Source organism: Trichechus manatus, unplaced genomic scaffold (assembly GCF_000243295.1).
Source record: "Trichechus manatus latirostris isolate Lorelei unplaced genomic scaffold, TriManLat1.0 scaffold00001, whole genome shotgun sequence".
NCBI classification, from domain to species: Eukaryota; Metazoa; Chordata; class Mammalia; order Sirenia; family Trichechidae; genus Trichechus; species Trichechus manatus.
Window position 1 is genome coordinate 8,831,717 of NW_004443937.1, and position 24,921 is coordinate 8,856,637.

General features: G+C 36.6%; 1 protein-coding gene across 1 annotated transcript in view; it reads right to left on the bottom strand.

The window, feature by feature from the left end:
* The window catches only part of RAD18 (RAD18 E3 ubiquitin protein ligase), a 111,428-nt gene that overhangs the window by 47,251 nt on the left and 39,256 nt on the right, over nt 1-24,921 (bottom strand). The window contains exons 8-11 of the mRNA XM_004368293.2: nt 19,635-19,711; nt 18,097-18,157; nt 4,618-4,755; nt 1,594-1,768 (exon numbers count right to left, since the gene is read on the bottom strand). Coding sequence (XP_004368350.1) covers nt 1,594-1,768; nt 4,618-4,755; nt 18,097-18,157; nt 19,635-19,711 — 451 coding nt within the window. The remainder of the gene's footprint in view (nt 1-1,593; nt 1,769-4,617; nt 4,756-18,096; nt 18,158-19,634; nt 19,712-24,921) is intronic.

A 24,921-nucleotide genomic window follows, 5' to 3' on the forward strand; every position in this document is an offset into this window, starting at 1 on the left:
TGTTAACCAATGTTATAAAACAACATGTGTACTTCTGTTTCATGAGAAACTATTTGTTCTGTAAGCCTTCACCTGAAGTACAATAAAATAAAATAAAATAAAAATTTGTTTCTTAATTTGATGTTTCATTAGATATAACCTATCATGCTAGGGCACTGTCAGCAATATCTAAATTAACAAATATCAAAGATTAAATTGTTTTCAAGACATGTTCACATTCACATGCTATTGGTATACCATTTAAAATTGGTATAATTCATCCAGAAAGCAATGACAACGCGTTAAAGCTAAAGAAATAATTCAATAGAAACAAAAGGTTCTATGCAGGAAGAACCACAGCATTAGGCAGATAAGCAGAACACTGGGGAAAATGTAGGTATCTAACAAGAAGTGAACGGTCTGGTCAATTATGGTAGAGAAACACAAGAGAACGCTGCACCCATTAAGAACAACAGTCACAAAGATGAGGTAGAAACATGGTTAATGTTTGTGATACAATATAAAGTGAAGCAACAGAACATAAAGTGGCAGACAGTAATAGATTATGATTTAACCCTATATAATTGTCAATACTTTTAAAAACAATGTTTTTAAAAATCATTTAGAAAAATAGCTCACCCCAAAACCTGTAATTTTTTTTTTAATTGTTTTGCTTTCAGTGAAAGTTTACAATTCAAGTTAGTCTCTCATACAAAAATTTATAAACCCATTATTATGTGACCCAAGTTGCTCTCCCTATACTGTGACAGCACACTCCTTCTCTCCACCCCGGATTTCCCACGTCCATTCAACCAGCTCCTGATCCTCCCTGCCTTTTCATCTTGCCTCTGGACAGGAGCTGCCCATTTAGTTTCATGTATCTACTTGAGCTAAGAAGCACACTCTTCATAACTATCATTTTAGGTCCCATAGTCCAGCCTAATCTTTGTCTGTAGAGTTGACCTTGGGAATGGTTTTAGTTTTGGGCTAACAGAGAGTCAGAGGGCCATGTCTTCCAGGGTCCCTCTAGTCTCAATCAAACCATTAGGTCTGGTCTTTTTACTAGAATTTGAGTTCTGTACCCCACTTTTCTCCTGCTCTGTCAGGGACTCTCCGTTGTGTTCTCTGTCAGGGCAGTCATTGGTGGTAGCCGGGCACCATCTAGTTCTTCTGGTCTCAGGCTGATGAAGTCTCTGGAAAAATTCTTTAATTTTTAAAGCTTCCTCATCTATTCTACTTGCTCAGTTAAATTTTTCTATTTTTTTTTACTCTCCTACGTAATGTCTTTCTGGTCATCTCTCTTCTCCAGTGTAGTTGTCTGTCTCTCCTTCACTCATCATTTTGACAAAAATTTCACTGCCAATCATGCTTTCTTTTCCAACTCCAGGAAAAATACCTCTATAAATGCTACAGAATGGAAGGCAAAGCCACCCTGTGGTTGCCACACATACCCTCCATATCCTGCCTTGCTATCACTGCTGGCAACACAGCAGTAAAAGGAGACTGGGGAACTGCACCATGCTTCAAAGCTATTTTATACTTATTTTTGCATATCTACCTCAGAGTGCACAGGAAATAGAGATGTAAAACAATCAACTATGAGAGGTCTCTTACCTATTGCATGAATCTGATTCTGGTGGAAAAGAAGCTTCTTCTTGAATATCAGTACAATTAGAAGAATCATCTGATCTATCAGGCACCAACTTCCCTGGGGAGCCCAGCTCTGACTGAGGAAATTGGTTGGTTATCGAGGTCATGTCTGAGAACTTCATTTCATTATCTTCCTGTCCTAAAAAGGAAAAAAGAAGTAAAAATAAATAAATAAAAAAAAACAGTTCATAGTACCTTAAAATCTACAACCCCTGTATGCCTACTAATTCCACAATATTTAATATTGCTACTTGTACTTAGTAAAATAGAAGTATATGTAAAATTGATTCCAAAACTCTAGTGACAGCCAGAGAATAAGAATCAAAACTACAATGGTATCACCTAATTAAATTGTCCACCTCATGTTTTTTCCAAAATTAATTAATTTTAAAACAAAATTTCCTTTAAAACTAGGAGTGGGGAGAACCTTGTTATTCTAATGAAGCATCATCTATTTACAATATTACTAAGGAATTCTTGCACGTTTCATTGATTAGAGAATACTGATAAACAAAAATAAAAAGCATGACAAAGAAAGATTAAAGATAAATCTTTTAATTAACAAGAGAACCACAATATTGGTCACTGACTACTACCTGGTAGTAAATCTATCTGGACATTGCTCTAAATTTGTTTTAAAAAAAAAAAATCTATTGAAAGAATCTATGGAAAAGGAAAACTAACCAGACATAGTAAATATTTATTATTATTACTATACATCACATTTCTATGCACCCCTTGTCATATTCTCAATTTTTTGAGATCTCTTATTACAGATAAACATAAGGTCCAGGAAGGCTGGAGGGATGCAGTTACAGTGTTTGCAAGATGTGACCTGCAGGTATGGCCAAATGTCTGCAAGTATGAAAACAATACCCATGACGGATTCTTTAGGGTACAGGACTCTCCCTCTCACAATTTATGTCAGGATTCTGCTGGGATTTTCAATTATGCCATCCTTAAGATTCAGGAACTGGGTAAACACTTAATGTGTAAGCCACATGTGCTAATAGTACAGTGCTCCCCTTTTTGTGAGTTTCATCACAGAGAAGCAAAGCTTCCACACATCACTCATCCAGTTGCTTATAGAACAAGTGAACTTTAACAGAAGACACTCAAAGAATTTGCTAGGCTCTGTTATGCAGAGAAAATTTATGGGAAAAGCATAGCACAAATTCCTCAGAAAGCTTTTCCAAGTCAATATAGTTAAGATTTTTCCAGAAATAGTTATAAGTTTTTCTTACACTGGGAGAACAGCACACATCACAAGAGTATAATTTCTATAAATAAGCTCCCAATGTTGCCAGGTTCTCAATAAGCCATCATTACCAAAACAAAACTGTACCCTCTAATGTTTATCTGGGAAAGAGAAAAAGGAAGCTAACCAAGATGACCATCCAGGATCACTAGGATCTCCTGTTGTAAACAGACCCTGGGATCACGATAAAAGGAAATCAATTACTCAGTAAACTCAGTGAACCCAGGCAACTCTATCATTCAATGGGCCAGGGGAATTCAATCAAGCTTGGAAACCAGGGAACAGGAATTCAACTTAAAACAATTTTCTATTTTTGTACTTTATTCTTTTCCTCTTACATAAGCTTTGAGAAGATAAATTTCCTCCCAGGGAAGAACATCATTCAGCAATTAGTGGGCACTGAAAACCAGTTATCCTTTATTCCTGCCCTTAGATCTCGGAATGCAGGACTTCAAATAGAGGCCCAAACCGTGAGGCTGAGACATCAGACCTCCCCACAGACGTGCAACAAAAACAGATCTAGTTTCTTACATGAGAGAACATGCCTCTTGATGACTTAGGTTGGTACTTCAATGAGCAAGTTTATTCTAAAGAGCAAAAATTACGCGAGTTGTATGAGGCTATATAAAACCCACTTTTCAGTCAGTGTCAGTCTGTTTGTCCTCCTGTCTCACACTCCCCACCCCTCCCAGACATGCTCATTCATGCACAGCACTCTACCAGCAACAATCACCTATAAACTCCAAAGACAGCAACATTTATGTACATATACACATATAATACATAATCCCCTGAACTCAAGCAATGAATCATATTCAAGAGAGATTCAAACAATATATAAATACATTCTCCTGATGGGAGCTATGAAGCCAGATTATCTCAGGGGCTTAACTCCTTCCTAGGAATATCCTTTAGCAACTGCATGAACAAACTCAAATTGGTCAAAAACCATGAGGCATATACTGAGGCAGTAACCTACTAAACAGCACCAGGAGAATTTAGGACAAAAATAAGGAATGATAGTTCTTACACTACATGGCAGCTATTAAACTGTGAAATATAGTTCCCTGTGCATTTTCTCCCCATTATGATTCTGTTTGGTTCAATGGCCCAAAACCTTGGCAACAGAAATATAATATTAATCTCAAATTTTAAAATAAGTCAAAATGAAGGAATGTGTCATGTGTTGGCATACCAAGTGTATTAATTAGCCTTAGATTTTTTTTAAAAAAAGTTTTATTGTGGTAAAGTATATATAACAAAAAATTTGCCATTTTAGCCATTTTTAAGTGGACATTTCAGTGACATTAATTACATTCACCATGTTCTGAGCTCTAGATTTGTTAGCAGAACACACCGTTCAAAATAATTACCAGCATTCTATAACAAAAGCAATTAATCTCTGAAGGATATCTTAGGATCTCCAGCAAAAAAACCTACATCTAGAAAACATCCTCAAGCTTAAAAGAACTAAGAAACTTATGATTATCGTTAACCAAAAGGAAGACAGATTTTAGATACTCTGTGTCTTCAAGACATTCTCCCAATCATGTTTCCCAGAGTAATAAATCTAGTTTATATTCAACAACTGCTATATTAAGTTTATCTAAAAATACTTTTGCCCATTTCAAACACCTACTAACTCCAAAGTAAATTCCTTTAATTTTATTTTTTTTCATATTACAATAGTGAAATTCAACATATTTCTATTTTTAATTAAAGTCTCTTACCCATGCACACAGGTAATAGTTTTTCTGTAGATTCATCTTCTTTTTTTGCTACTTTTTTTTTTGACATTTCAACATTTTTCTTGTATCCTTTTTTGGCCTGATTGACCAGAAGCTGAAATTCATTCTGATGTTTTTTACCTGAAATTCAAAAGATCTTCTCAGTAAAGCAGGGACTATAAACGTTAGCCATCCACAACTAACAAACTGAATATCAACAAGTGTACAAAAACAGCACTCTTAGGAATCACTTGCAATGAATTTAAAAGTTGACAAGCACAAGAATAAAAACAGGAAAACGATATGATATTCCTATGGGTGTTTCATGCTCTAGAGAAGCTTTTGACAGAGCATGAAAGACACTGCTTCCTTAAGTATGCCATAAGAGAGGCAAGCTGCAAACCCAAAAGACACTATTCTAATTTCCAAGATACAAAAGAGTACTAAGATGAAGAGTGGTAACTGGATTATAAAAACAAAGGATATCCATTCCAATTCCCACATTTTTCTTCATATTTCTTGCCCATTTCCCATTTATAACCCTGTTATTTTAACATTCTAAGAACTTTCCCCCAATTTACCTTATCTTAAGATATTATAATAACATCAATCTTAATTTACCACTGCTTTAATTAGTAGTGGGGCCCTGGTGGTGCAGTGGTTAAGAGCTCGGCTGCTAACCAAAAGGTCAGCAGTTCAAATCCACCAGCCGCTCCTTGGAAACGCTATGGGACAGTTCTACTCAGTCCTATAGGGTCGCTATGAGTCAGAATCGACTCGACGGCAACAGGTTTTTTTAAGCATAAGTTAATTAACCCTGACCTCAGGGTCATCGTTATAAATTATTTTATTCAATAAAGAGTAGTCTGTCAGCTTTAGATATAAGCAGAAACTTTATGACATCTGTTTGTGATTCTATACTATGCATGGTTTAAATAGCTGAGGCTGTAGTTTACTTATCTAGCAGTCATAAACATGTAAGGCATGGCTCAAAATAATGTCATAAATTCTGCATGATACATTTTAGAAAGAATCATACTGCAAATAGTTAAAGTTTTGAAACTTTTCATAAAATAACCAACAATATACTATTTAATCACATGGTGCCTTCCATTTTCTCTGTAGCAAAACACTAGGTGGGCTTAGGGGGAAATTTGTGCTTCAGTTGAAAACTATGCATTGTCCAGAGCCACCTTTCTAGGATTTGAGTCTTTCATTGCCTTTGAGCTATGTTACAACTCTGTAAACTGTAGATAGCCAAAACCAAACCAAACCCCTTGCCATTGAGTCGATGCTGACTCATAGCGGCCCTACAGGACAGAGTAGAACTGCCCCACAGAGTTTCCCAGGAGCATCTGGTGGATTCGAACTGGTGACCTTTTGATTAGCAGCCATAGGACTTAACCACTACGCCACCAGGGTTTCCAAACTGTATTGTAGATAACTGATAGCAATGGAAAATAATCCCTGTCTATAGACAATGCAAATTTCTGCCTGGTAGAAGTTTAACTGACTTCCCTCCCCAACTGTGGAAGATCTATTAATGTGTCTGTTCTTTGGATTCTCCTTTATAACAATTTATAACATCTTAGTCCCCTCTCTAATAATGAGTTAAATAAAATCCCTAATACATGTTTGCTTTATATCTGTATGGGAGTATTTATTTTACCTGTTTTTGAAAATGATCCTTTAACATGGGATAAGAGAGCACTAAATTATGAAACAAAGAAAAGAGAAGTTGGATTCCTATGTTTGGATATTTATAGACATAGCAAAGACAGTAGGGAAAGACTGTTTCTAGTACCAATATATTTATGTGTACAGTACAAGTATGAAAACGTCCAGTGAAACTTATTGAGTTGCAAAGTTTTTGGTAAATTTTAAATATGAGTCTGGTTAAAATATCTGTAAACAAAATGTAGGCTGGCCATAAAGATTTAGAAACAGGTGAGATTCTATCTAGAAGAATATAAAAAAAAAACCCATTGCCGTCAAGTTGATTCTGGTTCATAGCGACCCTACAGGACAGAGTAGAACTGTCCCATAGGGTTTCCAAGGAGTGGATGGTAGATTCGAACTGCTGACCTTTTGGTTAGCAGCCGAGCTCCTAACCACTGAGCCACCAGGACCCCAGAAGGATATAAGCTAAGTAATTTCTTTCAAGTCCTATTTAACTCTATGCAGTTAAGGGTAATTATCTTGCTTTTCTTCAGCTCTCCAGAATCAGTGGGCTAACACCACCACCATTATGTAGTTTCTGTTAGCTAAGGGTTATACAGCTCTGTGGCATTTACATTATTTAGTGAGACAGATCCAGGCCTTCAGGAGAGCAGACATTTTCCTAGTAAGGTCACTCCATTGTGCACATGCGGATTGTGAATTTAAGAATTACTCCAGAAACCTGCTAAAGCAATCTCATTAACAGTTAAAGATACTTAATGAATTCATTTTTTCAAGTAATAAAATCCAAGGTTTAAAAGAGATTGTCTTTTTTTTTTTTTTAACCTAATTACCCCACAGCTAGGCTAGAAACCAAAAAGTAAATGGCAGCCACTGCTCTGGCCACCGCCCAAGAAGTCCAATAACCCCTGCTCAGAAAGTGAACGAGGCCAAAAGATTATGACTAATGAAAGTTGTTCTCACTCATCTCTTCACCTCATTTTGGGCGCTCTGCCATTTGGCAAGGAGTACTCCAGAGTTTAAAATCTCAGTTCTGCTGGTTTACCTCTTAAAACTTTTAAGTGGCTCAGCTAATTGTGGGATCTGATGAATAAGTCCATATTCACCCAACTCATATTCTTCAAGGTTTTTAATACTTGAATCATACCACCCTTTTTGCATTTCCAGGTTGAAATATCCTAATTTTTTCTAGTGCCAAGTCAGGCTCTTTACTCCCTACTCACCATAACGATTCTTTTTTAGACCAGCTTTTACTGCCAGAGTGTCTCTGAGTCTGCCCTGTGGTGCACAAGACCGAAACCAAACCAAAATCAAACTTTTAGCAAGTTTGATTATAATATGTCTTGGTGACTTTCTTTTGAGAACTACCTTATGTGGGGTTCAATGAAGATCTTGGATAGATATCTTCTCATCTTTCATGATATCAGGGAAAGTTTCTACCAACAAATCTTCAAGAATTCTATGTTTTCTGTTATCCCCCGTTCTGGTACTCCAATCACTAGCAGATTATTCCTCTTGATAGAGTTCCACATAATTCTTAGGGTTTCTTCCTTTTTTAAAATCTTTTTATCTGATTTTTCCTCAAATAAGTTGGTGTTAAGTGCTTTATCTTCAATCTCACTAATTCCGACTTCCAATGCCTCAATTCTGCTCGTATGACTTTCTATTGAGTTGTCTAATTCTGAAATTTTATTGTTAAGTTTCTGGATTTCTGATTGCTGTCTCTCTATGGATTCTTGCAGCCTGTTATATTTGTCATTATGCTCTTCACTAATCTTCTTAATTTCCTCTATTGCTTGGTCTGTGTTTTGCCTAATTTCCTTCCTGATCTCTTGAAGAGTTCTGTATATTAATCTTTTCTATTCTGCCTCCAGTAATTCCCAGAAATTCTCTTCCTCTGGAAAATTTCTTGATTCTTTATTTTGGGAGCTTGCTGAAGCCATCATGGTCTGCCTCTTTATGTGATTTGATATTGACTGTTGTCTCCAAGCCATCAATAAGTTATTATATTTATTTATTTTATGTTTGCTAACTGTACCCTAACTTCTTGTTTTGATATGCCCAAATAGGCTCCTTGTGTGAGCTAGCCCAATCACCGGTGCCCCTGAAGCTCCAACATCCTGCCACCAGGTGGCCAGACCTGCCACTAAGTATGTGAGCCCAGGAGTCTGCCCACTTCTCCTGTATGGATACAGCTCAGGTGTCCAGGTAGTCGGCCACCAATTGTGTGGTGCAGGCTCTCACCTACAGTCCCAGACAGGCATGGGTGATTGGTGTATGCACAGGCATCCAGCTGCAGCAGGGGGTCACACGCCGAGCAAGGCAGGGGGGCAATGGCTGCCCGCAAGTGTCTGGGAGGAAAGCATGTCCCTGTTCCCTAAAGCACGTAGGTGGGTGGGTTTTCCAGCTGGACTATGAGCACCCAATGCTGTTGGCTGTAAGGACTAGGGGGCACCACTTATTCTTGGGCCCCTGTTGCAGGTGGCTAGGTGGCGTGGGTGGAGCCACCAGTCCTCAGGCCCCTGATGTGGGTAGGTGAAGACTCTGCTTAATGGGCAGAGCCATGTCAAATGCCATGAACCTGCTACTTCACAGCTGAAACAGCTGAAGTTAGACTTCAGGTATATACCCTGTTGTACTGTAGTAATGAGGGCCCTCACTGTTGAAACAGGCTCACACAAGTCTATGCAGGGCAAAAGGCACTCAAAGTCCATGGATCCCTTATGCCTGTGCCCAGGCAAAGGAGCTGTGCCCACCCTGAGTTCCTGGTTTAGGGAAGCCAGTAGATTATTTTATCTCCTGTTTGTTAATTTGTTCCCTCTCCAAGGCCGGGAGAATGGCTCAGGGCGCATGACAGGTCCTACTTCTGGAAGAGGGGACTTGGCTATTGCTGAAGTCGTCCCGGACCCGGTGCAGAGCAGGGAGTGGGGAGGTAAACGGGAGAGAGGTTTTTCCCAAAGGGGGGTGTTTTTGATTCATGCGGTAGGCCAGATGCAAATTCTTATCTTTCGCTGATCGAGGGCTGCTGCTTCTCACTGGTTCTGCATGGCCGAGTAGACTCTCTGCCACTGGGTCTATCCCAATGTGGAAAACGCCTCCCAAGCGCCACTGCTTGCCTCACCACGCACAAGCTGATCCAGCCTGAAGAGCTGAGGCTCTCGCCGGGTCAGGTCTGGCAACTCCTCGCTGCTTCTGAACCATCACTCCCTACCTCTGCCACTCAGTCCAGTTCCTCAGCTTTGCCATTGATGTCCAGGCCCCCTAGATTGTCTTATATAATCGATTCACTTGTTTTTTTGGGTCTTTGTTGTAAGACTGACCACCGGAAGCATCTGACTACTCTGCCATCTTGGCCCCGCCTCCAAACAATCCTTTTTATATATGCTGGATTCAGTTTGCTAAAATTTTATTAGGGATTTTTGCATCTATGTTCATGAGAAATATTGGTCAGAACATTTATTAGACTATGAGTCAGAACTGACTCAACGGCAATGGGTTTGGGTTTTGTTTTTTTTTTTAGGTCTGGTTTGGTATCATGGAAATTCTGGCCACACAAAATGAGGTAAAAAGTGTTCCCTCCTTTTCCATTTTTTGAAAGGAGTTTGTGGTATTTCTTTTCTTATGTTTCACAGAACTCACCAGTAAAGGAATTTGGACCTGGAATGTTCTTCCTAGGAATGCAAAATAAATTTCTTTAATAGATGTAGGCCTATTCAGCTTATATATTTCTTCTTGAGAGAGGTTTAGTAATGTGTGTCTTTCAAGGAATTCATCCATTTCATGTATGTTCTCAAATTAATTGTTATAAAGTTGTTCACAATATTCCCTTTTTATTCTTTTAATGTCAGTAAGATCCTTAGAAATTCACCCTGTTTTAGTCCTGATATTAATAATTTGTGTCTTCTCTCTTTTTGTTCTGATCAGGCTTGCTAGAGGTTTATCAATTTTATTGATCTTTACAAAGAACCAGTTTTTGGTTTTATAGATTCTCTATATTTGTTTTCAGTTTCATTGATTTCTGCTCTTATGTTTACTGTTACCTTCCTTCTGCTTGCTTTGGGTAGAGTTTGCTCTTTTTTTTTTTTTTTCCTAGTTTCTTAAGATAAAAGCTTAGATCACTATTTTAAGACCTTTTTTTCTTTCCTAATATAAACATTTAAGGCTATACATTTCCCGCTAAGCACTGCTTCAGCTGCATCTCACACTGATATAATGTATTCTCATTCATTCCAAAATATCTACTAACCTCCTTTTACAAATCCAGTGTATTTTTCAATTACATATGTTCATCATCTAAGGAATTCAATCTAAATACAGGTTTTTGGTTTTGTTTTTTTTTTACATCTTCCATTTTCACCTTAGCAGGATCCTTATTCTTCCTTCTTGGGTATATTTGTAAGTGTTTTAATATTTTTGTCTACTAATTTCATCATCTCTGTCATTCCTGTGTCTGGTTCTATTGATTGATTCTTCTCCTGTTTAAGCATATCTTCCTGCTTCTCTGAATTTCTCGTAATTTCAACAGGATACTGGACACCGTTAATTTTACACTGCTTATTGCTAAATTTTGTTCTGTCCTTAAATTTGGTCATATTTTGTTTTGGATCACATCAAATTACTTAGAACCAACTGAATGCTTTCAAGGCCTGCTTCAAAATTTTGTTAAGGCAGATTAGAGAAGACTTTAGTCTAGAGGAGAGGTCAGCAAACCATGGCCCATGGGCCAAATTTGAGTCATGACCTCCAGCTAAAAATGGTTTTTACATTTTAAAAGAGGTGTAGAAATAAACAAAACGAAAAAGACCATGTAACTGAGACAGTACGTACAAAGCCTAAAATATTTTATCACCTTGTCCAAAGGTAATTTAGCCATTATTAAAATTCTTCCCAAATGTCCCATGTAGTACAAGGTTTTTCTACTCTGGCTGGCAGAAACTCAAACTACTCTTTGCCCTATGTGAGCTCCAGAAACTGTTCTGCCTAATCTTTTCCAGTGGTTCTTCCCCTAGTCTCAGGCAGTCTTCTCTCATGCACATGCAGATTGCTAGACAGCCAAAGACCTAACAGGATCCTTCTGTGGATCATTAGAGCTCTCTTCCTCTCTATGCATTTCTTTCCTTCCTGACACTCTGTCCCATAAACTCTAGACACCTTGGCCTTCCAGAACTTTGATTTCTGCCTCAACTTACTGATACCACCAGGCTGTTTGGGGGTTCTCCCATCCTTTGCTACAGCCTGAAAACTGCCTACAGACCATAAGCTGCTGGAACGGTAGAGGCTACTACTTTGTTTCCTCTCTCTCTCAGGGATCACAGTTCTGTGTTATTTTCCAATATCTGAAAACCATTGTGTCATACATTTCATCTGGTTCTCTAGTTTTTAGTAAAGAAGAGTAAATATAGCCTCTGTTATTCCATCTGGGCTAAGAGTAAAAACCGTCATTAATTTTTGTTTTTTTTTTTACCAAAATGTCATTTATATTAACATGTAATGGATTTATTGTCATTATTTTAAAATGAGTTAATAAATATTTTTGTAATTTCCTGGTTTTATTTTCTTCTTTGAGCTATGGGTTATTTGAGAGTGTGCAAATTAGTTTCCAAATATTTGGTGATTTTCCAGAGAGCTTCCTGTTACTGATTTCTAATTTAATTTCACTGTGGTCAGAGAACATACTTTGTATGCTGAATGAATACTCGAAGCGAACCCTCTGCAGATCTGTAGGGTTCTCTGTGCTGCTCTCTCTACTCTGGTACTCTGTCCTGTAAATTCTAGCTGCCTTGATTTCTCTGGTCCCTCAGCTCTTTCTCCTTAACTCAGACTCCACCAGGCTTTGCCTGAGTCCTCCTCTCCCTGAACCACAGCCTGGAAACTCTCCCAAGAAAAAGCTGAGACAATTATTTAGCTCATCTCATTTTTTCCCATCTCTCAAGGATCGCTGTTCCTTGCTGCCTGATGTTCAGCATCTTGGAAACCACTGTTTCATATGATTTGTCCATTTTTTACAGTTGTTTCAAGCAGGAGGATAAATCAGGTCCCTGTTACTCCATCACAGCCAGAAGCAGAAGTCCTCTAAATTTTAACTGGTAATATACTACATATTAATAAATATAACCCACACAAACAAAAGCCCTTTTGTGTCCTTGATAATTTCTTAGAGTGTAAAGAGCCTTGGAGAACGAGAACCTTTACTGTAAATGCTGGAGTACCCCATGACTTACCCCCTTAGGCTCTGCTTCCTAGCAGTACTCTTCTTCTAGGTAATTTTATCTAGTAAATGCTACCTGTAACCTAATGACTTGAAACATGTCTTTTTAGTCAGTAGACTCACATATTCATGGCTAATTCTCTTTTCCAGTTGGCTAATCAATAGAAATAAAAAGTTAACACAGACAAAATAGAAATTTTGATTCCATTTCTCTATCCACAATCCTCCCTGGTCTTCTCCATCTCAGTAAAATGGCACCGTCATCTCCCTCCCCAGTTGCTTAAAATAAAAACGGAGGAGTTATTCTTGATTCCTTTCAGTCATCCCCACATTCAATTCATTAGTAAATATTATTGATGCTACTTCCATAGTTTACCTGAAATAGTCCATTATACTCCTATATTGCAACCACTCTAGGCTAGGCAACACTTCTGGCCTAATTTACTGCAATAGCCTCACTTCATTCAGGTCTCTCTTCATAAATCACATCACCTCTCAAAGAGGCCTTCCTGGACCACCAAATCTAAAATAGCAGCTCCATCACTTTCTATCCTTGCCCTGTATTTCTTTATGAAGTGCTATGGCACTTATCACTATCTGACTATTAAACATTTCAACTGTCACCCCTCCCATTGTGCATGTGGGCAAAGACATAGACTATTTTGCTTAATGCTATATTCACAATACCTAGAATATTGTCTGAGACACAGTAGTTGGTGATCAATAAACACTTCTTGAGTGATGAGACTCCTGATTGGTTTTCTGGCTATTTCTTGCCCCCACCCCATCCCGCTGCAATGAATTCTCTACTCAAAAGACATCGTCATTTTTTAAAATGTAATAGATAAAAATCACTTACTTATCTTTTTAAACCCCCCAATGACTTCCCACAGGAGCCCTGGTGGCACAGTGGTTAAGAGCTCAGCTGCTAACCAAAAGGTCAGCAGTTCAAATCCACCAGCCACTCCTTGGAAACCCTATGGGGCAGCTCTACTCTGTCCTATAGGGCCGCTATGAGTCAGAATCGACTCAACATCATAGGGTTTAACAACTTCCCACTGCATTAAGAATAAAATCCAAAATAAAAATTTTCAAGGTCTTACATGGTCTGGCCCCCTGCCCTCCATCATACCATCTCCCTTCTTACTCACTATATTCTAGCCACACTCACCTCCTTTGTTTCTACTTTAGGGCCTTTGCTCTGGATGCTCCCTCTACCTGGAACACTCTTCCTCCCACCCTCTTGAATGGCTGCTTCTTTATTTTTATTTTATTTTACTTAAGACTCTTATCAAATGTCAACCTCTCAGGAAAAGCCTTTTCCTGACTACCTTGCCTAGTGCCTCCCATAATTTCTATCATATTACTGTTTCATTTTCTTCAAAGCACTTGCCACCTAAAATTGTGTTATTACATGTCTGCTTCTTTATTATGTTATTTCTCTGTCTCCTACTAGAATATAAGTTCCACAAGAGGAGAGACCTTGTGTACCTTGCTTACTGCTGTATTCCCAATACCTAGAATATCAGCTAACACACTGTAGATGCTCAGTAAATATTTATTAAATTAATGAATAACCAAACAAATTAAATAATGCTACAATGCCTTGCCTACTTAACAAGATTATGTTGATACTCCCAGGAAAAGTTTCAGGAGACAGAGTTCATTGGAGCTCTTTCTGGCAGAGTACAAAACTATATTTTACCAAGGTAAAGAGCATGAAGATCCCAATAGGATGTCTTAATTAAGAACACTTACTAAAAGCATCTGGTATCTGAAATCCACAGGTAACTCAACTCATTGGATTCAACTTCTGAATCAAACACATTTTCTTCAGATCCAAAATTAAAGCTCAAAATGACTGATTCTACTATTTCCTTTACTTAAAAGACAAATCATGAATATTATTCTATCCAAAAGACTGCTAAAGAAAATAGAAAGATGTATCATCACAAAACTACCAAATTAGCCCATCTGTAAAATTAAGGTCATTGTTGTTTTAAGTATTATAACCTTAAATTAAAGCTTACATTACACACACAAAAAAAGAAGATTCCTAAACATGCAGTTATTCTTTTCAGCTTCAAAAAAGACAGCATAGTACAATGCAAAGGGCTTAGACTTGGGTAACTGGTAAATCTGGATTTTATTTCCAGTATTGATTTTTACTAGCTATATGGGCAAATTACCTAACATCTCTGAGTCTCAGTTTCTTCCTCTATGAAATGAAAAGAATACTCACTTTATAGATTTGCTGGGAGGATTACTAAAATAACATAAACTCTGGACACAGAATATATACTCAACAATTGTGATTTCTACTTTCCTGTTTTTTCTTTTAAAAAGTGACAATGTGGAAATGAGTAGAAGAAAAGTCTGCTCAAGTCAGAAGATAGGAGGTAGCTGAAGCATGACTGATAGCTTGGCGGATAGTTCTAAACTTATATATTTTTTCTCAAAAAGAGAGTAAAATCAAATAGTGAGAGATGTGGAAAAATAAAGGAACTAAATGATAATAAGAGTGACTGGAATATAAAGAGGAAGACAAGAGACTGAAAAAGTAGGCAGGTCAGGTAGAAGATAACAGACATTATAAACTTTATTTAAGAGTAATGGAAAGCCACTGAAAAGTTTTTGACAATGGCAGGAAGACAATAAGGCACGAATGACATGATCAGAAGATTTACCAATTTTATCTTAGCACACCTCTGTTCTTGTTAGTTGCCAGATTCCAATTCGTGGCAACCCCATATGTGCAGAGTAGAATGGTTCCATAGGGTTTTCAAAGCTGTGACCAAGTCCTGAAAACACTACGGAAGTAGACTGCAAAGCCTGTCTTCCAAGGCACCTTTGGAAGGGTTTGAACTGCCAACCTTTCAGCTAGCAGTCGAGTGCTTAACTGTTTGCGCCACCCAGGGACTCCTTAGATTTACCAATTTTAGAAGATGATTTTGGCTTCTGAGTATTAATGGATCAGGGAAGGGCAAGAGAAGATGGTGAATGACTAGCTAGGTGGCAACTGTGGCTAGGATAGTGGCAGAGGATAGAAAAAGAAGTGTACAGAATTAAGAAATATTTAGAAAATAGAGATGGACAGAACTGGATGAACTGAACATGAGTATGTCAGGAAAGAAAAAAAAAGGCACATATGAAGATCGAGAATCAGAATGGCAAGGTATTTATTGACAGCAATGCCAGAAGCTAAAAGACAATGGAAGAATTCTTCAAAATTTAGAGGGAAAGTCTTTCCAACCTAGAATTCTATACCCAGCCCTATTAACCATCAATTGTAAAAGTAATATTTTCAGTTATGTATGGTCTCAAAAAATATTTCTCCACATACGTTTTCTCAGGGAGTTTCCTGGAAAATCTATTCTACCAAAACAAGGAAAGACAATGAGCAGATTTGGATCCTAGATAAAGCGAGCCAACACAGGAGGAAGGAGAATAGAATCTTCAGAAGGTTTGCAAAAGGAGATTCCAGGATAGCAACTACATATGAGGCTCAAAGAGCAACTAGAGTATACTGGCTATAGGCAAGATGTTCCTGAGAAAATAATGAAGTTGAAGAGTAATCAACGTGTTTAGGTGTTTTGAAAGTGATTTACACTTCTGATGAAAGCTTAGAAATTAGTACTAGGTACATAGTAAAGTGGAGCCATGGTGGCCCAGTGGTTAAGAGCTCGGCTGCTAACCAAAAGGTCAGAAGTTCAAATCTACCAGCCGCTCCTTGGAAACCCTATTGGGGCAATTCTACTCTGTCCTATAGGGGTGCTGTGAGTTGGAATCGACTCGATGGCAACGGGTTTGGTTTTCTGATTTTTATACAGTAAAGTAAGCAAATAAAAGAGAATTATTAACTCGAGGAAAAACATAATGTTTTTCTGAAAGGAACTACAACCATAGTATGTATACTGCCTGGCTCAACTGTAAACAATGTGTCTAACTAAATATTGATCTTACAAAGTTTATTACATAACAATATTCAGAGGATGGGAGGGAGGCAAAGGCACGGGTCAGGATGTACAAAAAAGCTAAATCTTCATTTTTCATATTAGGAAGTCAATGGTTAACATGTTAAACTGAAAAACTTTAAGAAATAACAGAAAGAGCAATCTTTTTTATAAAAATGAAGGTAAATACCAAAAGAAAAGCAAAAGGCTTGAGAGTCATTACCTCTAGGGAACAAGAATGGAGGCAGGTTGCTGGTAAAGTAGGCAAGGGATTGCTGTTTTTTATAATAAACCTTATAGAACTACATGCTTTAAAAAAATGCACGTAAATTATTAAATATTTAAAAGAAGAGATAGCAATAGTATATTTTTGAGACTAAATCAAAACATATGATTAAACTGCAAGGCTAAGCATTAAAGATTTAGAGGCATATAAAAGGTTAAATATATATACATATATATATATATATATATTCCCAGGTTTATTTTAGAGCTATATTAATTTAACATAACCTATTTATTAAAGATAAACTTTTTCAAGATATATAAATGGTGGGCAATAGATATTTGTATATTTTCTTGCCTGTATCTTCATATTTTTCTTAGTGTGGCATAATTGTTAGACATCCTCCTTTTAGTAATTCAAATTTCTTTCTCTACATGCAAATTTTCTGATTTCCTTATTTTTACAGGCTTTATTTTTGTCAATTCAGTAATTATTTGATATTCCCTTCTCTATCTTCTCTCTAAGAAAAATCTCTTTGGCTTCTCAAAAGTTGATCAAAGAAGCTCACATCATACTCATCTTTCTAGTGACAAAATAAGATGGGCTTTTATTGTTCAGTCTAAGGCCCATGAATACCCGAGGTTCCTTTTCCCACTCTAGTAAGGCATTAGCCATCACACCCATACCTAGTGCTGGTGTACTTCATCTACCTCCTAAAACAGATCACTACTGAACCTGCCTCTTCAAAATTTAACAACTGGAAAAATAAAACAAAATCCTCTTAAAACGTACCAAAACTGGCAATATTCATTCAACAAACATTAAAATATTCACTATCTACTGTTTGCCAGGCACTTAAATTTAAACTAAAAACCAATCGAACAAATAAAGAATAACAGCTAATCAATTAACAAAACAGTAATATGTTAGCCCCAGGAAAGATATATACAAAGACCATTTAAGGAAAAGGAAATGATAAAGTTGGGAAGTTAGTAACAACTAATAAAATGAAAACTATTTTTGGCACAAATTTGCAAGTCATAGAGGTGCTAAAATTCCTTATGAAAGTATCCTCGTTGAATGGCCTGAGGATAGGATGCAGCATCAGTTTCCATTTTAAACCCATTATCTTCTCACAGAGATGCTTTGAAAGCAGCAACTGATTAATATTTACAAACTGTTTTGTGATAAGCTCAAAGTAGAATGTTAGTCATAAATCAAAAAGCAGGCAGAGTTATAAAAAAAAGTCACTGTCTGAGTAAATACTCAACTAAAATTCAGTCTCTTAAGTAATGTTAACGAGAAGAGTTTATATTCAGCAGTAACGTAAAACTTTATTTTAAAAAATTATTGAAGAGGAAAAATCAGGTAACCCAAATTTTTGTTGCAAATAAAGAAAACACTGCACAACTTACGATATATACTGTGGATTTCGTCTATTTCCTTTTCTGTTTGGTCCTTAGTAAAAACCATGATCTAAAATAATACAGAAAAAGCTTAATTAAAAAATTTTAAAAAGACAGCAACGGAAATGAGTACTACAAACTTTAAAATCTCAAATGTGATACTTAACAGAGAAAAAATTAATCTCTTCATCTCTATTTTACATAGAACTGGCAAAAATAATTCTAGTGTACTTCCCTTGAATAAGATATTTTCATAGTATACATTTCAGTCATTACTTTTTTTTCTCATCAGTAGAAAACGTAACACTAATTCCATTACAATATATGAAAAATTAGTTTCCTATTTTCAATATTTAATTTTCACATTCATTAATATAACGGGCAATACTTGACTACAGAAATTTAGCTTCTTCATTAATAAGGCAGCTCTTCTTTCGTTTCCAACCTAACCTCTCCAAGGTCATAGAAATATACATACAGAAAATGCAATAATACAAGTGTAGTGCATCAAATTTTTAGTTCCAATTTTTTTTTTATCTTACCCTTAAAAGATTAGAAATCTATTTATATGATTTATTACAGTTCCCATCTTACAGGTAGCACAGGTAATAAAGTCAATGGAAACCCTATTTTTTTCTACTATGTGGTTATAAACTAGGAGCCCTGGTGGCGCAATGGTTAAGAGTTCAGCTGCTAACCAAAAGCTCTGCAGTTCAATCCACCAGCTGCTTCTTGAAAATCCTGTGGGGCAGGTTCTACTCTGTCCTATAGAGTCACTATGAGTTGGAATCGACTCAACAGCAATGGGTTTGGTTTGTGGTTACAAACTTACTTCCCTAAGGTCACTGCTTTCCTTACAAACTCATTACCAATAGTCTAGGGAAAAAAAGTCTACTTGGGAAAGCCCAAACCACCTCATCCTGTGTCATAGGACACAGTGACTATTTTTTTCTTTGGTAACTCTTCCCTCAAGTTTTGGACCATCAAGCTAGAGCAAGTCAACAACGAAGAACTTTAGACCTCTGATTCCCTCAGTAAGCTCAACAGAATACTCAATCCTCATAAATTCTTACAATGTAATTAGTTTCTCCAAACGTAGAATCTCGGAATTGCAGAATGCCGGAGCTAAAAGGGGATCTTAGGGATCATATATTTTAACCCCTTAATTTTACAGTTAAAGCCCCTAAGAGCCATAGAAGTTGAGTAGATTAACAAATGCCCCCATCAGAGAAAGGACTAATATTAAGGCACCTGAGGAACAGGCTTATGTTTTCTTCACAGGACTCTAGTTCATCAATAAACCCTAAACAAGCTCTAGTTCATTAATAAACTCAACTTGGGATTGCATTTTGTGCTAGAAAACTGCTAAATACTGATAGTATTTTGTGTTAAAAATGAGTTGCAAGTAATCATAATATATGGAAATGTGTTCTAGTACATTTCCCATTGAACAGATTTAATAACAGCTTGCTTTAATATTAGTAAGGTGTTAAACTTTTCTCTCCTTCCGGTCTACCAAGATACTGAAACAGATACCATCAACATACAGTTTCATTGAGTTTACTAGCTTCCAGACGCATCCTAGTCTTCTCCATATTTTCAATTTCTTGAACAATTTCAGCAGCTGTTAAGATAAAAACATAAAACCAATGCTAATTTCATGGTTTTTATTGTTATACTAAGATTATCTAAGTTGTTAACATTAAAGGGAGCTGGATGACAGGTATATGAGAACTCTCTGTACTATTTCTGCAATTTTTCTATAAGTCTAAAATTATTTCAAAACAAAAGTTTAAAAGGATAAGGACACAGAGTTAAAATGCCAAGCTCTTATACATGCACAACAGTTCAAAATATAACTATAAGAGTAAATTCAAAGCATTTTGTTTTTTCCTTTGAGTACACAGGTGTAAACAGCAGTCCCAACAGGATATGAAAATTAATTCATTAGTGTGAGTGAGTCCAGTTCTTAGGGGATGTCTATTCAAATTCCACGTACTAAATGTAGTACAACAGTCTACTTTTCAAGGAAAGAGAAAGGCCTATAAAATGCCAAGGAAAAAATGATCTTGACTCCAAAACCTTTGTCTATAGGCACAGTTACTAATCACACACATTGAAGAGATCTGTAATACACCCTGTCATAATATATAAATGCCTCTGAATGCAAAAAGCACAGAATTTGCAAATGCTATCTTTCTGCTTCCAAAGTCAACATATTAAAACTAAAATATATATGGTATGGAATAAAAATCTACAATACCTTACACACTGAAATACGCATAAAAAGAAATGACATCTGGAATTTGTTTCAAAAATAATCAATGGCGGGTAGAGATGGTAGATGAAACAAGATTAGGCATGGGTTGATAATTGTTAAGCTGTGTAACAGGTAGATGGGGGAATCATTACACTCTTCTCTCTCCTTCTATATATGTTTGCAATAGTCCCTATTAAAAGGTTTAAAAAAAAAAAACCCACAGTACTTGAAAGGATCATTTAAGAATGCAATTTCAAATTTCTGTTTCCCAACCACTGAGAGAGATACCTTTTGCCTCTCTTTACTGTAAAACTGGTAAAAACAATGTAAACACTATTTCCCTCTAGGAGAATCAACAGCTATCAGTTCTCTCCTTTTCAAATTTACTGAGCCATGGGATAAAAAGTCAGCAAAGGGATCATTTGCGTTCTATCCAACCCACTAACACAAGTATAATTCAAGATAGAGAGCATCCGGCAAGCCCTCTTCTAAAGCATTAAGAAAACTGTATTAGGATTAGGTACAAATTTAGGGGCTTAAATCTTTTTCAGTGAGATTTCTGATTCCATTCAGGATGTAGAAAGCTAGAAATAGTGTCATTCCCACCCTACCAACAAGAAAAAGCTGAGTAATCTACAAAACCATAACTTTTCTTGAATCTATCAGAGGTAAGGTCACAGGCAACCAACTAGCCTATAATCTGAGGAAAGACAGGTACCTCCAAGGAGAGATGGGTCATGAGCACTGGCTGACATAAGGCATAACACGAGAGAAAGATCGGGACCACCACCCTTCTGGGTAAGAAGATTTCAGCTAAACTTTTTTACAAATTGCAAAAGGCCAAGTGTGGGCTACCATGAGAGTCTAAAACCCTGGGAGGCTTAGACACAAGAGCAGCTGCACCCACTCACAGGCTGGTTTCTATGGACCTTACTGGGTGCTCACAACAAAATAACTGCAGAAGAGGAGGAAACTGAAAAGAGCTTTCCTCATGATCCAGGGAATCTCCTTTCTCTGGGAAAGGAGAGTAGTCCCCACTGCAAGAAAGACATGAAGCTCTGCAAGATCTTTATCCCTTCAAAAGCCTTAAGCTAGTGAGGGAAGGTCAGCAAAACTGTCATCCTCAGAGCACAGGTAGAGACCCACTATTGTTGGGGGAAGGAAACAGAACAAATAAAACAATCCTCTATCCCTGCAGGAGGGGCAGATCACTGAGACAGCCCTACCCTAGAGACCCAGAAACAGAAGCCCTTACTCCCCACCTCCAAGCTAGCATGCTTCAAGTGACAAATAACAGCCATCGACCCCTGAGAGAGAAGTGAGAGCATACAGAAAGGCCCTCTCTGAGGCGCAGGCTCACAGGGAAAGCCAAGTTATGAGCGATACAGGCACATTTAAAAAAAAAAAAAATCCTCTGGCAACTCAGTCACCAACCTAAGCACAAGGAAATTCTGAAGGAATGTGAAATCGGTGAACTGAGGGCAACCCTAGAAAGAATAAAACCCAAACCACATTTAACTACTGACAAGGTTTGCTCAACCTCACACAGTAACAACCTAGCAAAAGAGTAGATGTGTCTATTTCCAGGCAGGAATACTATTTACTTCAGTGTTTAGATACCTACATATAGCCTGGTTTTCAACTAAAATTTCTAAGACACAAAAAAAAGCTACAACAAACAACAATAACAAAACTATATCAGATACCACCCAGTTGTTGGAACTATCAGAAAAGGAATTTAAAATAACTATGATTAATATGCTAAAGGTTCTAGTGAAAAAATAAATAACACACCTGAATAGGTGGGGCACTTCAGTAGAGATAAAACTAACAGAAAGAATAAAATAGAAATGTTAGATGTTAAAAAAAAAAACACCATAACAGATACATGTAAAATGTCTGAAATCATGCAGAACTCATACAGGATAGGCTCTGGCTGCAATGGAATTAAATTATAAATCAATAATAAAAAGATATCTGGGAAATATCTAAATATTTAGAAATTTAACAACACTAAATAATCCATAGGTCAAGAAGAATCACAAAAGTTTTTAAAAATATTTTCACAGCATGAAAATGAAAATAAAACATATCAGCATTTGTGATACGCAAGTAAAACAGTGCTTAGAGGAAATTTTGTAATTTTAAATACTTATATCAGAAAAAAAGAACAATTTGAAATCAATTATCTAAGCTTCCATCATAATAACTTAGAAAAAGAAGAGCAATTTAAACCTCGAGTAAGTAGGAGGAAGAAAGTAAGGATAACAGTGGAATTCAGTGAAATAGAAAACAGACACAAAATAAAGAAAAATCAATAAAACCAAAAGCTGCTTCTTTGGAAAGATCAATAAAATTGATAACCTCCTAGGTAGCTAGAACAATCAAGAGAAAAGATATACATTTCCAACACCAAAAATGAAATAGAGGATGTTACTACAGATCCTACACACATTAAAAAACTAATACAGGAATATTATTTCTAAACTTCTATGACTGCAGAGGATATACAAATGGCCAACAAATACATGAAAAGACGCTCATTATTAGTCACTGAGGAGATGCAAATCAAAACCACAGATACCACCTCACCTCTACTAGAATGGCTATGATTAAACAAAAAAAAGGAAAATCTTGGTGAGCAGGATGTGGAAAAGGAATGCAAAAGATTGCAGTTGCTTTGGAAAACAGTCTGCTAGTTCCTCAAAATGTTAAAACAGAGTTATCACATGACTCAACAACTCCACTCCTAGAAAAATGAAAACATTATGACCACAAAAAAACTTGCACACAAATGTTCACAGCAGAATTCTTCATAATAGCCAAAACGTGAAAAATTCCAGATGTCAATCAATTGATGAATGGGTAAAAAATGTAGCATACCCATACAATGAAATATTACTCAACAATGAAAAGGAATGAGGTATTGATACACGCTACAACATGGATGAACCTTGAAAACATCATGATAAGTGAAAGAGATAAATTACAAAAGACCACATATTGTATGATTCCATTTATATGAAATGCCTCGAATAGGCAAATCTATAGAGACAAAAAGTAGATTCATGGTTGAAAGATATGTGAATTTTATCTTAATAAAGCTGTTAAAAACCAAGGTAATAAACCATACCACATAATTTAAAAAAAAATATGACCATATATACATATATTCAGCAGAAGATATGTATCCAGAAAATGTCAAGAACTCTCACAAATCAGAAAGAAAAAATTAGACCCCAGCATAGAAAAATTGGGTACAACACATTTCACAAAAGAGGCTATCCAGATGACCAATATACATGTGCTGAACTCATAAGTCACTAGGGAAATGCAAATTAAAACCATAAGGAGATACTACCATGAGCCACCAGAATGGCTAAATGAAAAACTAACAATATTGACGTTGTCAAGGATGTCAGCTGGAACTCTCATGCCCTCCTGATGAGAGTATATACATTGGTAATGAGATTTTGGCTGTATCCATGAAAGCCAAACATCTGCAAATACATAACATTCCACTCCTGGGTATATATATCCAAAAGCAATGTGTGCCCACAAGACATGTGAAACATTATTTGTACCAGTATTATTCTTAATCTCCAAAGAATGGAAACAATCCAAATTGTTCATCACCACTGAGTGGATAAATTGTGATATATTTATACAAAGGAATACCGTATAACAACAAAAATGAAAAACCACAACTTTACACAAAAACGTGGATGAATCTTATAAACATAATATTGTGCAAATGACACCAGACTCAAAAGAATACATAAACTATGATTCCATTTATATAAAGATCAAAAACAGGCAAAATTAATATATGGTGCTAGAATTCAAGATAGTGATGGAGGTAATAATTGGGAGAGGTGAGGATAGGGGCTTCTGGGATGCTGGTAGTATTCTATTTCTTGATCTGAGGAGCAGTTGCAAAAGCATTTTTACTTTGTGGTAATTCATCAAGCAGTGCACTTATAACTTGTATACTTTTCTGTTTGCATGTTATACTACATTTTTAAAGAAATTAGACAATTCTACATGTGCTAGTAATAGAAAGATCTCCAAATTTTGGGTAGTTAAATGAAAAATATAAACCATAAAACTGTATATAATACTAAAATTTTTATAAAAAATAATGATCAAGGACATATGTTTATGTGTGATAATCACAATGGTAACATTTATTGAATACTAACTACTTACCAGGTACTATACCATGCACTTTACATACATTTTATCATTTATTCCTCTCAAAAACACTAGGAAGTAGGTAGTATTACAGCACTTATTTTACAGATGAGAAAACTGAGGTATGGAGAGATTAAGTAACCTGCCCAAAGTTACCTAGCCATGAAGCAGCAAAGCTGGGATTGTAACTCCGGCTCTCTAGATCCACTCTGAACCACCACACTAGCTCTGGAAAGTAACAGGCAACCGTGGTTGCCTCTGAGAAGAGGATCTGGGGACTGGGAGACAGACTGAGATAAAAGCTTGTTTATCACAGTATACTCCAGGTACCTTTCGACTGAATACATTTACATGTATTATCTATTATCAAAAATGTATTT